The sequence below is a fragment of the Nothoprocta perdicaria genome, unplaced genomic scaffold (assembly GCF_003342845.1).
Source record: "Nothoprocta perdicaria isolate Ctin4 unplaced genomic scaffold, notPer1 scaffold_8, whole genome shotgun sequence".
NCBI classification, from domain to species: domain Eukaryota; kingdom Metazoa; phylum Chordata; class Aves; order Tinamiformes; family Tinamidae; genus Nothoprocta; species Nothoprocta perdicaria.
Window position 1 is genome coordinate 5,749,987 of NW_020456087.1, and position 16,940 is coordinate 5,766,926.

A 16,940-nucleotide genomic window follows, 5' to 3' on the forward strand; every position below is an offset into this window, starting at 1 on the left:
AGGGAATACTGCTGCTTTCCTTGTTTTTCTGCTATCAGTGCACATCCCAGGGATCCCATACAGAAGAGCTAGACAAGGGGTTTTGATTTCCAAGGCCTTATCACGGGCTGTGTCACCTCTGCACAACAATATTTCCCCTTGCAGGCCTGAGCGGAACCTGAGGCCTCTGCATAAAGCTGCAATGTCAAGACCCCTTCCAAGTTATTGGAGTGTGGTGTTAGTTTGCTGTCTAGGAAGAACTAAGGACTGATGAGTCTTGAAGAGAAGGACCTACAGAAAGGAGAGAGCAATGTTGTAACTAAAGGTGTGATTGTAACAGCTTGTGTTTCTGGGTGAAAAAAAGGTAATTACATTTTTCAGAGGATGCTGACAAAGGGGGGCAACTAAAGCATAGGCTTCTCCAAACGGTTTGATGGATTCAGTGCAGCAAAATGTGTGTTGGAGATATGAGTGGGAGTCCATTTGGGCTGTCAGGACCTAATTGGTTAGGAAATACTTGAGGCATTTGGAGAGCTGATTAAAAGGAGAAGGAATTTGTGTTGTTTGGGCTGAAGGGGGAGAGAATAAGAGCTGATTCTGGGTAGCGAATGAGCTGAAAGCWCCACATTGGTACTGTGAAGATAGCTGAATTGCTTTAGAGGAAGCCAAGTTTATTTGTGCTTGAAGGTTATTTTCACTCGTAGAGGAAAGGGCACACACAGGACAAGTGATGTCTGGACTGGGGCAGTGCCAAATGAACGGGAACTGTTAGTACTGATGGTGTCTGGGAGCAAAGAAGAAATGAAGAACAGAAATCAATAATGGCAGAACAGGTAGAAAAAAATAAAGGCAATCAACAGGGAAGAGAACTTGTTTCCTTTGGATTACCAAGAAAAATTATTTCTAAAGTGTTTAGTGTTTCCCTTCATTTCTGCTTCTTTCAATAAATTACAGAGCAATGCTTTTAATACTTCCTCCCAGTAAATTTCCTATTTTTAAGAGAAAATGATTGTCAAGATTATTCCATCTCTGCTGTGCTGTATATGTTACTTACATTGAAATACTACTTTTAGTTGATGACTAATTTCAGGGAAAAAAAGTAAAAGCGATAACAGATACAGATATTGCTTGGCAAGTCTACAGTTTAAGTTGACAGCTTTGTTGATTTGCACAGTCTCGAAGTGTTTGAAATGGTACCTAGTTGGACACCAGGGCTCAGGGCTGAGCTGCAATGAGGAGCAGCTGCTTTTGTGCATGTGCTTCTGCAAGCCCTCGGCTCTGCAGGCACAGACCTGCTCTAAATGACCACTGTCTTTATAACTCTGAGTTGGGCTTTCATGATCTGTGTTGTGGCTATGGGCCTGCACCAGAGACATCCACATAATTTATTTGTGAAATGGAAGCTTTCTAGAAATTGGCTTTGGGTGATTTCTTACCTCCTGGCCTCTGCTGAGAGGCCCCTGAGAGCAGYAGAGCTGCAGAGAGGAAGCGATGAGGCTGCAGGAGGCGAGTTTCTTCACACCATAGTGAAGGCTGGGCTGGAAGGGGAGCAGCGTGAGCAGCTCACCCTCCTGGAAAGAGAACGAAGGCTCCAGATTTAGGAAATGAAGGAATCCTGCTGTCTCGATTAGGGCTTAGACAGCCATCGAATGARTCCATGTCTGTTGGACATAAGGATGATCTTAATGACCACCATTTCTGTCAGTGTGGAGACCATTCAAGCTTCTGCTTCTGGAGGTAGAGAAAGGCACCACAGAAACAGGCTTGGAATTTTTCAGGAATGGCRCTAGAATTCAAAGTACGGTTGGGAAGCAATTGACTTGCTTTTGGCAATGTACTTTAGATGTATAGAGGTATAAGAGGAATCTTCTTGTGTTCAGCACTGAATCACCTAAACAAGCCCTCTGGTAAAGGGTAGCACTTGGTGGGAAGATTGGTGGGGTTTTTTTGTGCATGTGATGGGTTTTTTTTTTTAAGAGTTGGGTTATCTTCAGAAGAACCCTATTAACTGATTATCGTATTGATTTTCATGTTCCTTGGGAAATGCCATCACTAAGAAAAAGCTGTCAAATGAAAAACTGCTTTCTCTAGAGAGTTTTCGTAAACGTGGTAAATACAGAGGGGTGAGAAGAATTATCGTTGCTTTATATTTACCCAGTGCTATGACATACCCAATGTTAAGGTCTAGCTGTTCTGTTATATAATATACAACTGTTGAATACTTATGTTTTATGCATTATTCTGTAAGAAGAACAGGATATTCCAGAAAGATACAGTATACTGAAATAGTCRTGCTCTAAATATTTAATTATTTAAATAATACAGTGCTACTAACCTCCAACTAAATTAAGTTCCAATCTCTCTACTGTTGTTAATGCACCATTGCCTTAAAATGTGTACATGCTAGAGATGAGTCAGAACAAGAGAAATCTTCAAGGGTCTAGAGAGGATTAACTTGAGAGGAAAGATCAAGTCCACTTATGTAAGATGGTTGCATAACTTTTCAAAATATGTTCATATCCCTTCTTGTGTATCTTTATGTATTTTGACAGCAACTGGTCTTAGTTCCTCCATCTCACCCAGTTTGTTTGATCAGGAGCGAAGCATTAAAGCATGCTGACTTTTGAATCATAGTTGTCATCATTAGGCATCAGAGTGAATAGAATTTATGGCAAATAGGGACAGGAAACTGTTTCCTAGAGGTCTGTTTCAGTCTGTAGGACTTGAAATAGATATTGAAACCTATCTTGAAAGCAACCAGAAGRGCAAAAGATGTGTGGGTTTTCTTGTTTGTTTTTGGCCTTGCTTGTGGTTTTGTAGCCCAGATGATTATCTGCTGAAACAGCTGAGCTATGCTTAGCTGATCAAACCAGTATCTTTTGTAAATATTCCTTTATTATTAGTCAGAACCTTTTTTGAAGACTATTTTTGAATCACTTATTTGAATTACTTGAGCATCAATATAACGTTTCCAGAGTGAGAGCTGAGTTTGCTACTGTTTCCCTTGGTTGATGCCTGAAAACTCACCAGAGCTGGTTGACCAGGGAGCCGAGGCACAAAAAAATTGAGCTGTAGAGGGGGGATAAMCCAGAGCAACTGAGTATTTATTGCCTTGTCCCTGCTGAAGCTGGTATGTGGCCATGTGGCTGTTTCCTCTCTGCACTGTGCAAGAAAAAATAACCGTCAGGGTAATTTAAAGCAGAGACACTGTTCAGCTGAAGTTTTCAGCCCAATCTATATGCCCAAGGGTAGTCAGCCTGTCCTGCTGCGCTGTTACCAGTAAGGAGCCTGTAGCAGCTGCAGTAACACTGGCTTGGGGAGATCCACGCTAGGGCACAACCTCCTGTGGGTTGCAATACAAATCATCTAGGCTTAGTGTAAGTATAGAAGACATAGGAAAAACATAAATTTGCTAGAATGGCTTTTCAGATAAAAATAAAGAGGCTCAAAAATGAACCTTTTTGTTTGTTTCATTTTGTAAACATCAGCAAAATTCTGGAAGAGAAAGTAAATCGGGGTAAGGGTCTACAGGACTGGCCTCTAGAGAGCACTGGAGAAAGAAGCTATCAAAAAGGAAAGGTGGGTAAATTAGGAGWTAAAAGAACAGCAATTAGTAGGGGAAGTGGCAGGATAGTGTCAGAATTTCCCAGGAGGTTCCTGGTGAAGGGACCTGAGTGCAGGACAGGGAGCTAAATCCCAGGACTAGGTGAATGTAAAGAAGTAAGGAAGGGAGGTAACATGTCYCGATCTCTCCCCTGTGCCTCTATTTAGAGAAGAATCTCTGACGTTTTTCTGTTTTTAGCTTTGAACATAGAAATATTAACTTTAATTTTCTGACCCATGAATTTGCTTTAAAATACATCCCGTTGAGGGAAGACTTTATCCCCTTTTTAACCAATTAGCCTTATTCAAAAGGAAATTCTGAGTTAGGAGCTCTAATGGGATGAAATCAAGGTCATACCTTAATCCATGTCAGGGGTATACTGGAGGCCAATATATTCAGTAGTTACTCAGAAATAAACAGTATCTGTCCTATTTTAAGAAAGTCTTTTCCTYGTCTATTTACTTTTAGAAGTTGTAATATACTACCCTCTTGAGGCCAGAGCTCGTTACTGCACCTATTTAAGAGAAATAACTGTGATTGTAGTTGTTAGAAGTTCAATAATTAAATTGTAAATCAGAATATTTTATTCCTTTTTAATAAGATATTTTATTTAATTTAGAATACAATACATTTTTCTGACTCTTTATTCCACCAAACTTTACTCTGAACTATCATTCTCTTCTCTAAAATAATGATGTGAAAATATTGCTGTTCTCAAACGCAAAAGAAAAAGTGGAACCTGCACTTCTATGTATTTTGTGAAATATTTTGCAGAAAAACCTTCTGTGCACTGCAAATAATTCATAAATGTTGTCTCACTGCGAATGTAACTGTCACTTTCGGTTTTATTTGCTGAAATATARGTGTGTTATTTAACTAAGCAATGTTTAATCCTTGCTTTGTGTGTGTCAAGGCAAAAGTAGTGTCTCCCTTCCCTTGTCTGTCATTTACTGGCGGCTAGCTTGTTGAGACTGTCATGTAAAAAATCATGATCTTTTAGCTTGCTGAAGTTTAGCTTTTTTTTGACATTGACATGGACAACATGTGGAGGTAAAGTTGAAATCATGCAAAGTTGAGGCTGCAGCAGCACCTACACAGAGTGGTGCGTGTTGCTCCCGTGCACTCCGAAGGGCTCTGCCCACAGAGGACGGGCTCCCTTCCTGCTGCTGCCAGGTCACAGAGTCCCTTGGAGGTGCCAGCGGGGCTGGCGCATGGGGGGCGGCAGCAGCCCCATGGCCTGGGCAGCAGCTGCCCCGGGGCCTCTCACTCCCTGCAGCCCAAGAGCTCCAGGAATGCGAGGCAAGGAATGCTGGTCATCCACAGCTATCTATTTTTCAGAGCTGAGTAAAACTATACAGTAATATATTGCAAAAGAGCATCATGTGAAAGCTGCAAGTGGAGACTGGTTTCTTTTGGCTGTGGTGGAGTTCATAATCTCTATGTGTGTTAGCTGTGTAACAGTCTAAAAATAGTATGTTGCTAACACAACTTTTGAAATAATCATTTGAAGAGGCAGTGCAGTATTGCAAAGTGCTCTTAGCCTATGAATTGCTTTAATGTTAACAATCATATCGGCCATATTTAAGAGGATAATCAGACAATAACTTTACAAAAAAATGAAGATGCTGATTTTAGCCCTGCACTAACCACAGAGTTTGGTTCAAAGCATGACAGATGTTTCATAATGAAGGAAAAGGGGTGGATCAGGAGACTTGATTTTTAGGCCTATCTGATGAACAAATAGTAAACTTTCACTTGTGAACAATAAGAGATGAACTTCTGTATTTTCTAGTATTACCTAGAAATACTTGAGTGGACAAAAGAGGATTTGGGGGGGTGTTGTGTAACAGGTGACACAGAGCATTTTGCTTCTATCCCATAAACAGGACATAGGGATCCACCTTGGTACCTGTTGCCTCTCCTGGATCCTCTCAAAGCAGATGTCTCTACACCCACCCCATGTGCCTGCATCCAATTGRAAGCTCAGCATCCTTCCTGCTGCTCCTGCAGAGCAAAAGCCCCCATTCGTGGGCATTTCTATCGCCRTCTTTCTTGGCTCAGGCATATTTGCAGTTCTTGCTCTTCCTTGGGTACATCCCGGGATGCAGACATCTAGTGACCCTATTGTCACGCTTGGCTCCCTGCTTTACCAGTGGAATATATGACCTAAAAGCATTTGCATCTCTCAACTGTTCTCCAGATTTGTCTAGTCTTCAACTGACACAGGGCCATGTGAGGATAGAAAGTCCCTAGCTCAAATTATTTAGTGCTGTGATGGATTAGAAATCTGAAACTTGTCTTGTACTGGAGCATGAAAAGGCTCAGTTAAAATATACATTTATTTTAAGAATAATGGGAGCTACTAGTAGGCATGACCAATTAGAGGCATGGCTATTTATGAATAAATATATCTTTAGAAACARTATGATAAATGCCAGTAATATAATGAACTGCAAAGACCAGATTTGGATGATCATCCAAAAGTCATCTCGTCACTTAACTGTGCCGCCTTGGTCTCTGTGAGCTTCTCTGTTTAATTTATTCTCAGTGGCACAAAAAAAAAAACCCACCAATTTGATTCTTTTGTGCCCCAAACCTAAAAACCTACCTTATCTTACCTTTTATCCTGAGCTGGGTTTAACTTTTTGGAGAAAACAAACAAAACAGCAACAATAAAATGATCTTGTCTCTTGCTAAACTTTCTTTTCTTTTATCCCTTCTTCCCTTGCAGTTTATGTCTCTTTCTCCTATAGTCTATTCTTCTTTCTGGTCCCTGTCTCACTTCCAGGGCTGTCAGTATCCTTTAATTTTTTTCTCCCCTCCTTACTGTTCCTTAGGCAATTCAGTAGGTTTCTATTTTTTTCCCCTCCCTCAGGAATCTTTTCTAACTCTACTTTAAAATTTCGTTAGCGCCCAGGCTAGGGATGCTGAATGAGCCGTGTGATAGAAACACGGAGGACAAACACATTTACACTGCAGAGCTTTTCTCACACAGTGGTGTAGAGCAGTGGAGAAGATTTGCTTCTCTAGCCAGTGTCTCTGTGACCGCAAAAGCCAGCTGCTTAGGCACCTCAAAGATTTTTGTTAATATTACTTCTGTCACTTTGAGGGGATGTTTTAGTCTGTGGAACAGTTACTCGGGTGGTGCGAAGTGTCTCCACGAGGGGGCTTTCGAAGGCTGCGTTTTAGCAAAGTTGGTCTGTGGGATGCTGCGCTGCAGCCCCGGCTTCGCAGCTGTGATCCCSCGCTGGGGCCTGACATGAAACTTCAGCGGCTTTAAACGTTGCCTGAAAAAATCACAAAGGGTCAAGCTATTACGCATTGCAATTTAGCAAGAAGATAAGCAAAAAGGAGAATATTGTGTTACCTACAATGTGAGTAGGTAAGTCTTTTTCTATGTGAAGAAAGATATGCTAAGACACAGATATTTTTGATTCTTACACCACTTTGGAGAAGTAGCACTGACCTCCCATACTTCCTCAGCCCACGTGAACGATGCAGGATGCTGAGGGCCTGGTCTGGCTCTGGGGCTATTAACACGATGCCTCATTTAGAAAGGTTTGTCACATCGTGATGACAAGGGATCAGCCATTTTGTTATGCCTGCCACTGCTGCCATCGCAGCAGATGGCCTCTCTGGAGGTTTACAACCAATCCATATTGCTGTTAAGTTCATCCCAGATGATTCTTTAAAYGATAGATGAGTCGGAGACTCTTCCCTTTCCTTCTCTTCCCTCCTCTAGTCCCCTTTACGTTTGAATACGTGTGAAATCACCACGGTGCTGGCCTTTTCCATGCTGCTACATGCATTTGATCTATGTAGCTGTCTTGGTCTCGATGCCACGTTGATCTCTCTGCTGTGTCCTTCCAGCCTACAGGCTTTGCGCCTGAAGTGCTAGGTGCCCACAGGTCCTTCAAAAGGGGAATGGGGAAGGTCTGGGAGCTTGCCTGGTGTCCTAGAATATCCCTTTTGGAAATGAGGATTAGGATTTGAGGATTTGGCTAATCTTTTCTTGTGTCCATCTTTTTTTGCTCCAGCGTTATTCTGCTGCTACTGTGAATATCTCTCTTATATGTCTCTGATATGCCTTAATCCTGGAAGATTCAAATAGTAGTTGAGGCTCTATTAAGTGAAAAGTAGATCTTTAGCTGAGCAAAGGTAAGACAGGACATAAGTAGAGAAGGGATTCTTTTTGGCATCATGGAAAGTGGAATCTGCAGAGCTATATTTAGGAATGATTTAATATTTGGGTTGGCGTAGCCCCCTCTTCGATATTTTTGCTACCGGATAACAATTCCTCGGGACTGTGAAATATTTATTGTGGAATTAGATCGCCTGCTACTTTCTCATTACTCATCAAATGGAGTTGTTTTTAACAGATTGAAAAGTGACATTTTGTATGTGTGTGTTCTTGTGTGTGTGCATGTGTGTATTCTGCTTTTTAAGCTTTTCTTGCTTTCATGGTATGGCACTCTTACCTAAAAGGCCTTACAAAATGGAGAGCTTAAAAATCCTGTCTACCCTTCCTGCTAAGTGAAATGAAATAAACAACTTTGAAATCTTAGCAAAATCTGCAGGTTTCATAGTGGATCATAGGACCTGCTAAAAACTAAGGTTGGGAGTACCCTAACATTAGCTTTCAGACTGAAGCCAGAACTGAGTTAACTAGTATTTTCCTAGACCTGGAGCAACTGTGCTTCATCACCCTCCTGTTTCAAGTCTGGAAGTAATTCTCAATTCCAGTGTGAAATCTTCCTGAATAAGTGACATATGGCCAAATAAGTCTGACTGGTTTTGCTTAATGCAGCTCTGTTTTTATATATTAATTCTCCTCATTTCCCAGCACCAGAACGTATGTTAGAGACCCTAAAATGAGCAGAAGCCAGGAGTCTGTGAATGCTCCTGTGTGCTATTTTCTATTATGTAATTAAATAAATTCTGACAAATTAGACAAGATCTCCATTAGGGAAAATAAATTCAAAAGCCCCATGCAAGTCTGCATGTTATACTTGGGCACCAAAACCTCTAGAATAGACTCTTCTTAAAGTGTTTTTAGGATTTAACAGTAGGGCTTTTTAAATGCTCAATGTGGCTACCTGTAGTAGAGGACTGATCCCTGTCTTTACACAGATGTCCACCAATAAAACTCCCCAGTCCTTGTATTTATCTTGTTTAGGAAATTACTAAAGACTATGCTTTGTAAGTGCTTGCAGCAATATTTATGAGAAGTGGCTTCAAATATTAGGGAGAGTCAACCAGTAAAGCAGAATTCAAGCTCTAGTGTCTGTCACATTTTAAGTTGTACATCCTCATAATTGAGCGTTGCCAGGTAGATGTGGCACTTCTTGTTAGAAAACTGGTTTGTTTTATTTGCAATCTGTGAATGAATGTATCCCGAGCTGTGTGTTGTGTGGTAACATCCTACGGATGTTGTGTTTGGGCAGCGCAAGGTTGCAGCCTGCTGCAGAATCCTGACAGTGTCACACAAAGAATATTTTCCATGGGGGCATCTTGGTTCCTGGAGGAGCCCTCACATCTGTGCAGCTAATGGTTTTACTGTTGCCTCTGGGTCTGGCTCCAATTAAATTGACCATGGCAGTTAGTACAGCAGCATCCTCTTGAGTACCTGGATTTCTTTGACTTACCTTTGCCTATGAAGAAAGTGCACTTTTATCCTTTTGAAAATAAAGTCCATGGGCAGGAATGAGTTCCTCCTGAGACTAATATGCAAGTCCTTTTGTGGTTAGACAAAGGGTTTTCTTAATGTATTCTGTGATAGAAGTGCCCTTAGAGCCAGCTCATCCTTGTACGCAGACCCTCTGTGAGCTCAGTCTTTTTGTAAATTGGGAACAAACTTTACAACACACTCTGCTTGCAACAAAATTGGACATTCATTTTTAAGCACACAACCTCATAACCAATTCTTTTAAGAACAGAACTCCCTTTGTGCAATAAAAGGTAAGGTAGAGGGGAAGAAAGATCTAGGGTAGTGATTTAACAAGCACTGTGTTTTGGTGCTTCCGTACTGAGGCTTGCAGAATACAGCACATTCTGCAGTCACTTTTAACTGCCATAACRGATGATTTTGGTATCTTGGTGTTTAATAGTTTGGTGCTTCGGTTTAATTTTTGTCTTAGTTCAAGTCTTAGAAATGTGTTTTGCTTTAAAAAGGCAAATGACCAAAAGTTCAAGTGTGCCATAGGGTGACAGCCAGCAGGCACGCTAAATTAAAATGTTAGCTTAATAAGCTGAGCAGTAGTAACACTGCAGAGCTTAAAATTACAAGCCAAAAGGTGTTGAAATAATGTTCCTACCTGTGCCATGTGCATCCAGTAGTTTTAGGGAATTTTTATCTGTAGTGAAGTGGTGGAAGCAAAATTTGGCTTGGGAAGAAAGCATATATAAAATTCTGCGTGATGGTGTTAACTAGATGCAGTTGCATCCTCTATGCTTCATGACATAATTTTCACAATGTTAATACTAGCTTTCTTAACTGCATTCAAGCAGATACCCCATCTAAAGGAATGTGACCTCTGAAATACATTTAAAACATTAAAAATCATGCTGCTTTTTGTCTACCCTAAAAAAAAGTTGCAATTTTTGATGTTGTAAAAATTCTGTGTTTACAGTTTTCTGGGTCCAAACTTGCTGTCTCTTAGGTTTGAGCTCAAAGTTACAGATCAGACTCCAAGGTCTTAGTCTGCTCTTACTCTAAATAAGATTTATAAAGCTGGATTTGTCAAGTGGTAGCTGCAGCTGAGATGGAAACCTGCTCCTTTCCCATTCCATTCAATTAATGAAAGGTGAACTTCAAAGCCTAAATGAGATCATTTGAAGTGCTAAAATTATTGAACAGCAGAACTGTTTACTCTCCTATATGACCCTAAAAAGAGATTGCCAAGTACAAATAAAACTTAACCATTGAAATAGAGCTAGGGAATCTTAAAAGTCCTAGTGCAAGGAGCAGTGTTTGCTTAGCTGAGAGGGACTTGTGCACAATTTAAATTGACTCACTTGACAATTTTTTTAAAGACTGTGACCGTGCTCGGAAGCCTTGAAGTTGATCATCTGCTTGTTGTTTTGCTGGTAGGAGAGGCAGCTTTAAAGTTTCTCCTGGGCTTTCTGCTTTGTTCTCTTTTGGCTGCTCGCAGCAGCTGTGCCAATTGCTCCAGGGGGATTTGTAGCTAGGCTTGGTGGTACCAAAGCTCCCTGGATGACTCGCGCAAAGGCAGCTCCATCAACCGCAGTCCGCCTGCCACAAGTGTGGAAGCAGCGGGGTGCTGGTTTCCAACCCCAAGGTGGGATGGAGTGTCCTTGGGTCAGWGGTGGGTGATGATGATTGGGATGGTGGGAGCTGGAGGGCAGTGGGGAATGTGGGCTGTGCTGAGGAGGAGCCGCTYGTGGCAGACAGCGAGGTGGGCTGAGGAGTTATCCCGCATAGGGACCAATGTGCAAATGGGGTCCAGCGAAACAGGAGGAAGGACCGGAGTCAGGGAGCAAGCGCTCGGCAAGCTGAAGGCTGCTCATATCTGTGAATATTTTGATTTTTCTGGTTTTCTAGTTATTTAATTTTTTTAAARTTGAATTTTTCAGGCCAGCACAGCTGCACCCCTGCTCTGCTGCCCCATGTGCTAGACGTGGCCCGTTASCTGAACCCAGGGGCCTTGGACCAGATCGGCTTGGCGTGGGGAGCTCGTGGCCCGCGGCAGCAGCCAGGAGCCATGGCMCTTCCTGGGGCCCTGTGCTCGGCCCCCCAGCCCCGGGATGCGCTGCCCTCCGCGTGCGGCAGCCCCTGTGGTGGGGAGCCTTGGTCAGGAAGGAGGAGGTCATAGGACGCTTCATCTTGTCACGCTTTGTAATTCTTTGGTTAATTAATACTTTATAGAACAATTAAGTGCATCTTCATTCTTGAAGACTGTCAGCACCAAGACACACTGAGTTGTAGCTAGTTTTACCCAGTGCTTACAATCGTCTTTTTCATTCTTACCTACCCAAAGCAAATAGAATTAAACCACAAAAAATAGCTTTTTGCATGCAAAATTTCAGATTGAGCCCATTTTGCTGTAGTTCTGTCTGGAGATGTGTGATGTAAAATTGTTTCCTCTCTAGAAAAATCTATATGATTTTAGTAGAATAAAATGAAAAGCTCAACAGGTGAACATTTACACATTTTGCTGTGTGGGGAATGCCAAGAGCTTTATCATTATTTGCAAACTTTCCTACAGGAGTTGCTACAGTTCATCCAATATGCAGCATTTGTTTGTTTTAAACAGTGTAGAATAGCAATAGTCTAACAAAGGCCTGGAGCTTTTTAATACCATCAAGCACCGTAYGAAACTCTTGCATTTGCGAAACTGAACCAGCTGGTGAAAAGGCAGCCCGGAGTGCACTGGTGCTCCTCTTTTTCCTGTTCTGGTTCCTCACTTTCTCCCTAGGGACATCTTGCACAGTCATTTTTAGCTACAATGGGACTGACTATGAGCTTTCAACTTCCAGCAAGTTTTGATGGAAGATGTGATAGTTTAAATTTCCATTACCAAAACATGGCTTGGATAGATTTTTACTGTATTTTTTATTATAAGCATGATAGCATCTGGATCAGAGTGCAAGTCAGCATAGCTGACAATGTCACGGCTTGTTTTATACCTGTTGATAAYCTTTCCTGCCTTAACAACAACCAGGAAAAAAATTCTAGAGGATAGAAAAACAAATTCAAACAGGAAAGGCAGAAGAATAAGAAGTTTATAGCAAGGGATGAGGTTGCATATTCAGTGATTTAAAACAAAGAAAAACTGAAAAAATATGTCATCTTAGGAATTTTTGTTTCACTGAGCAGTCCTGGATTTGGCTTCCAGATTACATATGTCCTGTCCTTTGTTTTGATTTAATTGATGCTGGAAAAAAGTATGTCTCTTCTTTTTTTATTATTACGTTTTTTATTTTCTGAGGGTAGCTCTGTGCTCTGGGCGCCTCGGTGTGCGGGTTCGTGTCTGCCGTGCTGTCCCGGCGGGCGGCAGGGGGCGCTGCGCGCCCGGGCTGGCGGCGCCGCCGCTGCGCGACCCGCGGGGCCGGGCCCGGAACCGGGACCGGGACCAGGCCCGGGACCAGGCCCGGAACTGGGGCCGGGCGGCTGCTCGTGCGGTTAGTGCCGCCCCGCGGCGGGGACCTAGTCCGGCATGGTCTCCCAGGGCGATTCAGGCGYGATTTTAACGTGCCAAGGGAAAAAATGATACTTGGAAATTTTTCTTTTTTCTTTTTTTCCATGTTTTTCCTAAAAGAGTTTGGCTCATCACAGTTTTGAGTGCTATTGTGTTTATTTTTTTTCGAGCCCCCACACTGCCCCTGAGTGGGTGCAGGTGTCACCTACCTAGTGCAGGCRCCGTCTCTCTGTGGCAGGTACCACTCAGATCGCACACTCCTTGGAGCAGGGAGGAGTGCTGAGGTTTTCTCAAATCCCGGTGCCCGAGAGTTTCCAAAGCTAAACACGAAGGAACAGACACCGCATCCCACCAGTGTGTTGTGGGAGGGCAGAAACGGTGGTTGCTGGTGGTTGCTTTTGTGCCCATGCAGTCCTGTGGTGCTTTGAGCGCCGTTGAGGGTCCCGCTACTGCAGGCGGATGYTTGGCGTGGCTGTCTCCATAAAATGCATAGTGCATATCCAAGTGAGCGCCTGCCTCCGTGCTCTGTGTGCTTACCGCATCACCTTGTCTCCCAAGGACAGCGCGTTGCTGAAACGCAGGCAGAGATTTATTGGAGGGGCTGGGAGGACATCACTCCTGCCGCCTGTCCCCATCCGCTCCCGCTCCGCTGCCAGCCTGGCCTCTCAGGCCYGGCTGCTCCTCCAGCTTCTGCTCTGAATGGAGATGGAAATTCTGCTCAGATTGTGGCATCATRGTTTAACAATGATTATATTGATGGTTATTGACTTGTATTAGCCCAGTCTTTGGATGCTAGTGTTAGACACTCCTCTTCAAAGCTTGCTTTCAGGTTGGTTACTTTACTGTGTTAACCCTCTTTTTTTGTAGTGGATAGCAGACTTTGGTAAAATTATCTGTACTCAATACTTGCTGCTGGTGTCATCCAGTCACGTAAATTCAGGGAAATAATGCAATTGCTGTGAATCTTGCTGTGAAGGGTGCCCTGAGCGGACAGGAGCTCCATTTGTGTACCTGGAATGCAGCCTGAGATCCTTCTGCTTAACACGGCAAGTTCCTCCTCGCCTCTRGCTTGATTCCTTCTTTCCGAGTCTCCTCTTGTGCACCAAAAGAGGAATCACAAGACCCAAGTCCTAGGTTTCTTTTAGTTTCTTTTGTCAATCTGCTATCACGTAACTTGTTGATACAGCTTGCTCAGCCAAGAGAGGCTCTGCTGCAGCTGGTCTCTCCAGTGCAAGACCTTGAGCTCAGTTTTCCTTGTAAGCCAAAGGCAACTTTTCATACTTGGCTCTTYTAAAGCGTCGCTGTTTTTCCCACTGCACTGTGTTCATGTGTATTTCTCATGTGGTCCTGTCCCAAAATGCCCCCTTAGATTACCCTGTGTTTATCTGGAAACACAGTGCTGCTCCTCATTAGTTACAAGGCAGCTTGCTAAATGCTACTGTTTTAAGGATGCTCGCAGAAGGCAAAATTTTACTGTCAAAACTCTACTGACTATGAGAAAACAAAACAAATAGAGCATACATTTTTTGTTTGTTTGTTTCAGATTGCTATTTCACTAACAAATATGCTTCTCTTGTTCTTTCTTTTTTCTCATCTGGTAAGGGGTTTGTAAGCAAGTTGGATGAATTCATTCACTGGTTAAATGAAGCCATGGAAACAACAGAGAATTGGACTCCTCCTAAAGCAGAGACAGACAGCCTTAAACTGTACCTGGAGACACACTTGGTAGGACAAGATTATATTATGATTGCTATCAGTAATTGGAGTGTTCTGCTGTGCTTTTTATTTGATTATCATTTTTTAATTAGTAGTGTGTAYCTATATTTTAATACAAGACTTGCAGCATTGTAGTTTGTTTTAATGAAAGCACAAATTATTTACTGTATTTGAATATATGTAACTGTAGCTTTAAAAAATATTTTTAAAACACAAAATTACGTCACAATTGAGATTATCTCCAAAAGTAAAGAAAAGGTGATAAAAAGGCAGAAAGAGTAGGGGTAATTCTGGTGACTCTTCTAGGATTTTTACTGCAATTGTTGTAATATTTTAGAAGCTTTTATTAGCAGTGAATTCTTTTCTCTGCCACAACGTTAGCCATAACAGTCGTTTAAATAAAATATTTGAAATAATTATTATTCATATGAAATTATTTCACTTGATATGCGTTTCTGTTGTGTAATTAATACAACTGTCACTAACTTTGTTCTTGTGCAAAAAGCCAAAACATTGGGTGGAAGCAGAAAACTCTTGGATGAATAATCTTCTGAATATATTACCGCCTACAATRATATACTGAGAAACATTTGATAAACCTCAGGAGGCTGTAACTGAATTCTTCCAAGAGCAATCTCTGGTTATAGGGAGGTGAAACATAAGACGTGACTTAAACCAAATATTTGGTCCTCAAAACTGAAGCGTTATAGTATAGGTAAGGAGTAGACATCAAGTGGGTAAGCTAGAAAGGGCTAGAGGAAACGAAAAAATAAAAAATTCCTCTTCCCCCCTGCCCCAGCCTTAGTTTCTCTGCAGTATAAGTTGACCCACATCTGCCCTCAAAGTTTAGTCTCATTTTGAGGCTCTGATACGCAGGTGTTGAAAAGTTATTTGATACTCCCAGTAAATGTAATGATGCATTGAAGGAAAAAATACATCATCTTAATCCCTATCGTAATACTGAGGTGACCATTCTTAAATTAATCATTTAACTAATTTAACTATACGTTAACCACATATAAAATTGAAACACAGCTCTCTCCAGAATTTCACCTATAAAGCAGACTCCTTTGTGTCTTTTATTCTTAAAGRTTTCTGCTGTAGTGGGGCCTGGAGACAGCAACCAGATTAAGTCCCTGTTGCGGTATTTTCTAAAACATAATATGAAGGTTTTTGAAGACATTGGTCATTAAATTTGTTTTCGTCTTGCTTGACAGGATGAAGCATTTGGAGAGATGACTTTTTTATGAGTAGTTATCTATTCTTTCAGTCCTGACTGAATAAAAAAGAAACAAATATATAACTATGCCATCCTAGGAACAGCAACCACCAGGCTGGAGAGTCCCACTCAGTCAGATTTCCCCAATCTACCCCAGGGAATGGCATTCACTTTTGCAGACAAATTGCTTCTAACTTTGTCTGCTGGTTCTCTAGGAGTTGAGGCTAATCCCACCTATCAGAGTGGAATGTGTAGTAGCAGCCCAGGGCAGTTAGTTCCGTGCTAGAGGTAGTCTGAATRAATAAGCGTGTGGGCACCTGTGTAACTTCCCTTTCCCTCTATAAGAACTTAGGCTTGCAGCTCTACTCTGTATATCCACTGATAAATATTTTCTTTTATGGTAAGAAAATCCTTCTGTTTTTCTGAGAGTGCACCTGCAATGTTGCATGTTTCAGGATGACTATTTTGTGAGGCCAGGTGGGTATTTTTTTGCTGCTCTCCTTCTGTGAAGAAGTGAAATGTCTAAAGCACACTGCAGTTTCAATTTGATGACTGTAAACAATCATTGCACAACCTGGAAAAAAAGAACCACAGTTGTGATGCTACTGCACCATTTCTTAATGGTTTTCAGAAAACACATGCTATCTTGYTCCTTTTGACACAGCAGAATTGAATTATTAAAATACAGAGCTTTTCTATAATGGGAAGATGGACTTATTTGTATTAATTAGATTGTCAACTTTTCACTGGTATTTGTCTGACAGAAATTCTAATCTGTGTTTAAACAGAAATATATGAACTTCAATTCACATTAAGCTCAATGTTAAAATTTCCCTTGATTGAGCGTTCTAAGTCAGTGCTGATCACGGACTTAGTGCTGAATGAAGGCACTCGCCCTGCTTGTTTGCTTCCTTTGCAAGTCAGACCTTACYTGTTATCAGACTTTCTTGAGACCTGTTAAAGTAAATGGTTGCTTTAAGTTCCAGATTTATGATTTCATAGTGCAGACGTCAGCTGCAAACAAACCTGCAAAATGAAGGAGGAAAATGAGTTGATTCTTCTCCATAAGCTGCATCTGCTTTAGCTAACTTCATAACTATGATTCCTCACTGGTATATATTCCCTGCTCATAGAAGGAGTGTAAACTCAGTATAAATTAGTATTTTTATTTTTATTAGTAGAGACAAGGCCTTAGCCTTTGGCACAAATTATTTTTCACCACCTGTGATATTGTTTTGTTGGAAATATGCTTGTTGCAATAACA

The 16,940-nt window shown here is 41.7% G+C and overlaps 1 protein-coding gene across 1 annotated transcript in view; it reads left to right on the forward strand.

Moving 5' to 3' along the window:
• Positions 1–16,940, forward strand: part of AKAP6 (A-kinase anchoring protein 6) — a 251,165-nt gene that overhangs the window by 94,910 nt on the left and 139,315 nt on the right. Inside the window, exon 5 of the mRNA XM_026051714.1 lies at positions 14,344–14,466. Coding sequence (XP_025907499.1) covers positions 14,344–14,466 — 123 coding nt within the window. The remainder of the gene's footprint in view (positions 1–14,343; positions 14,467–16,940) is intronic.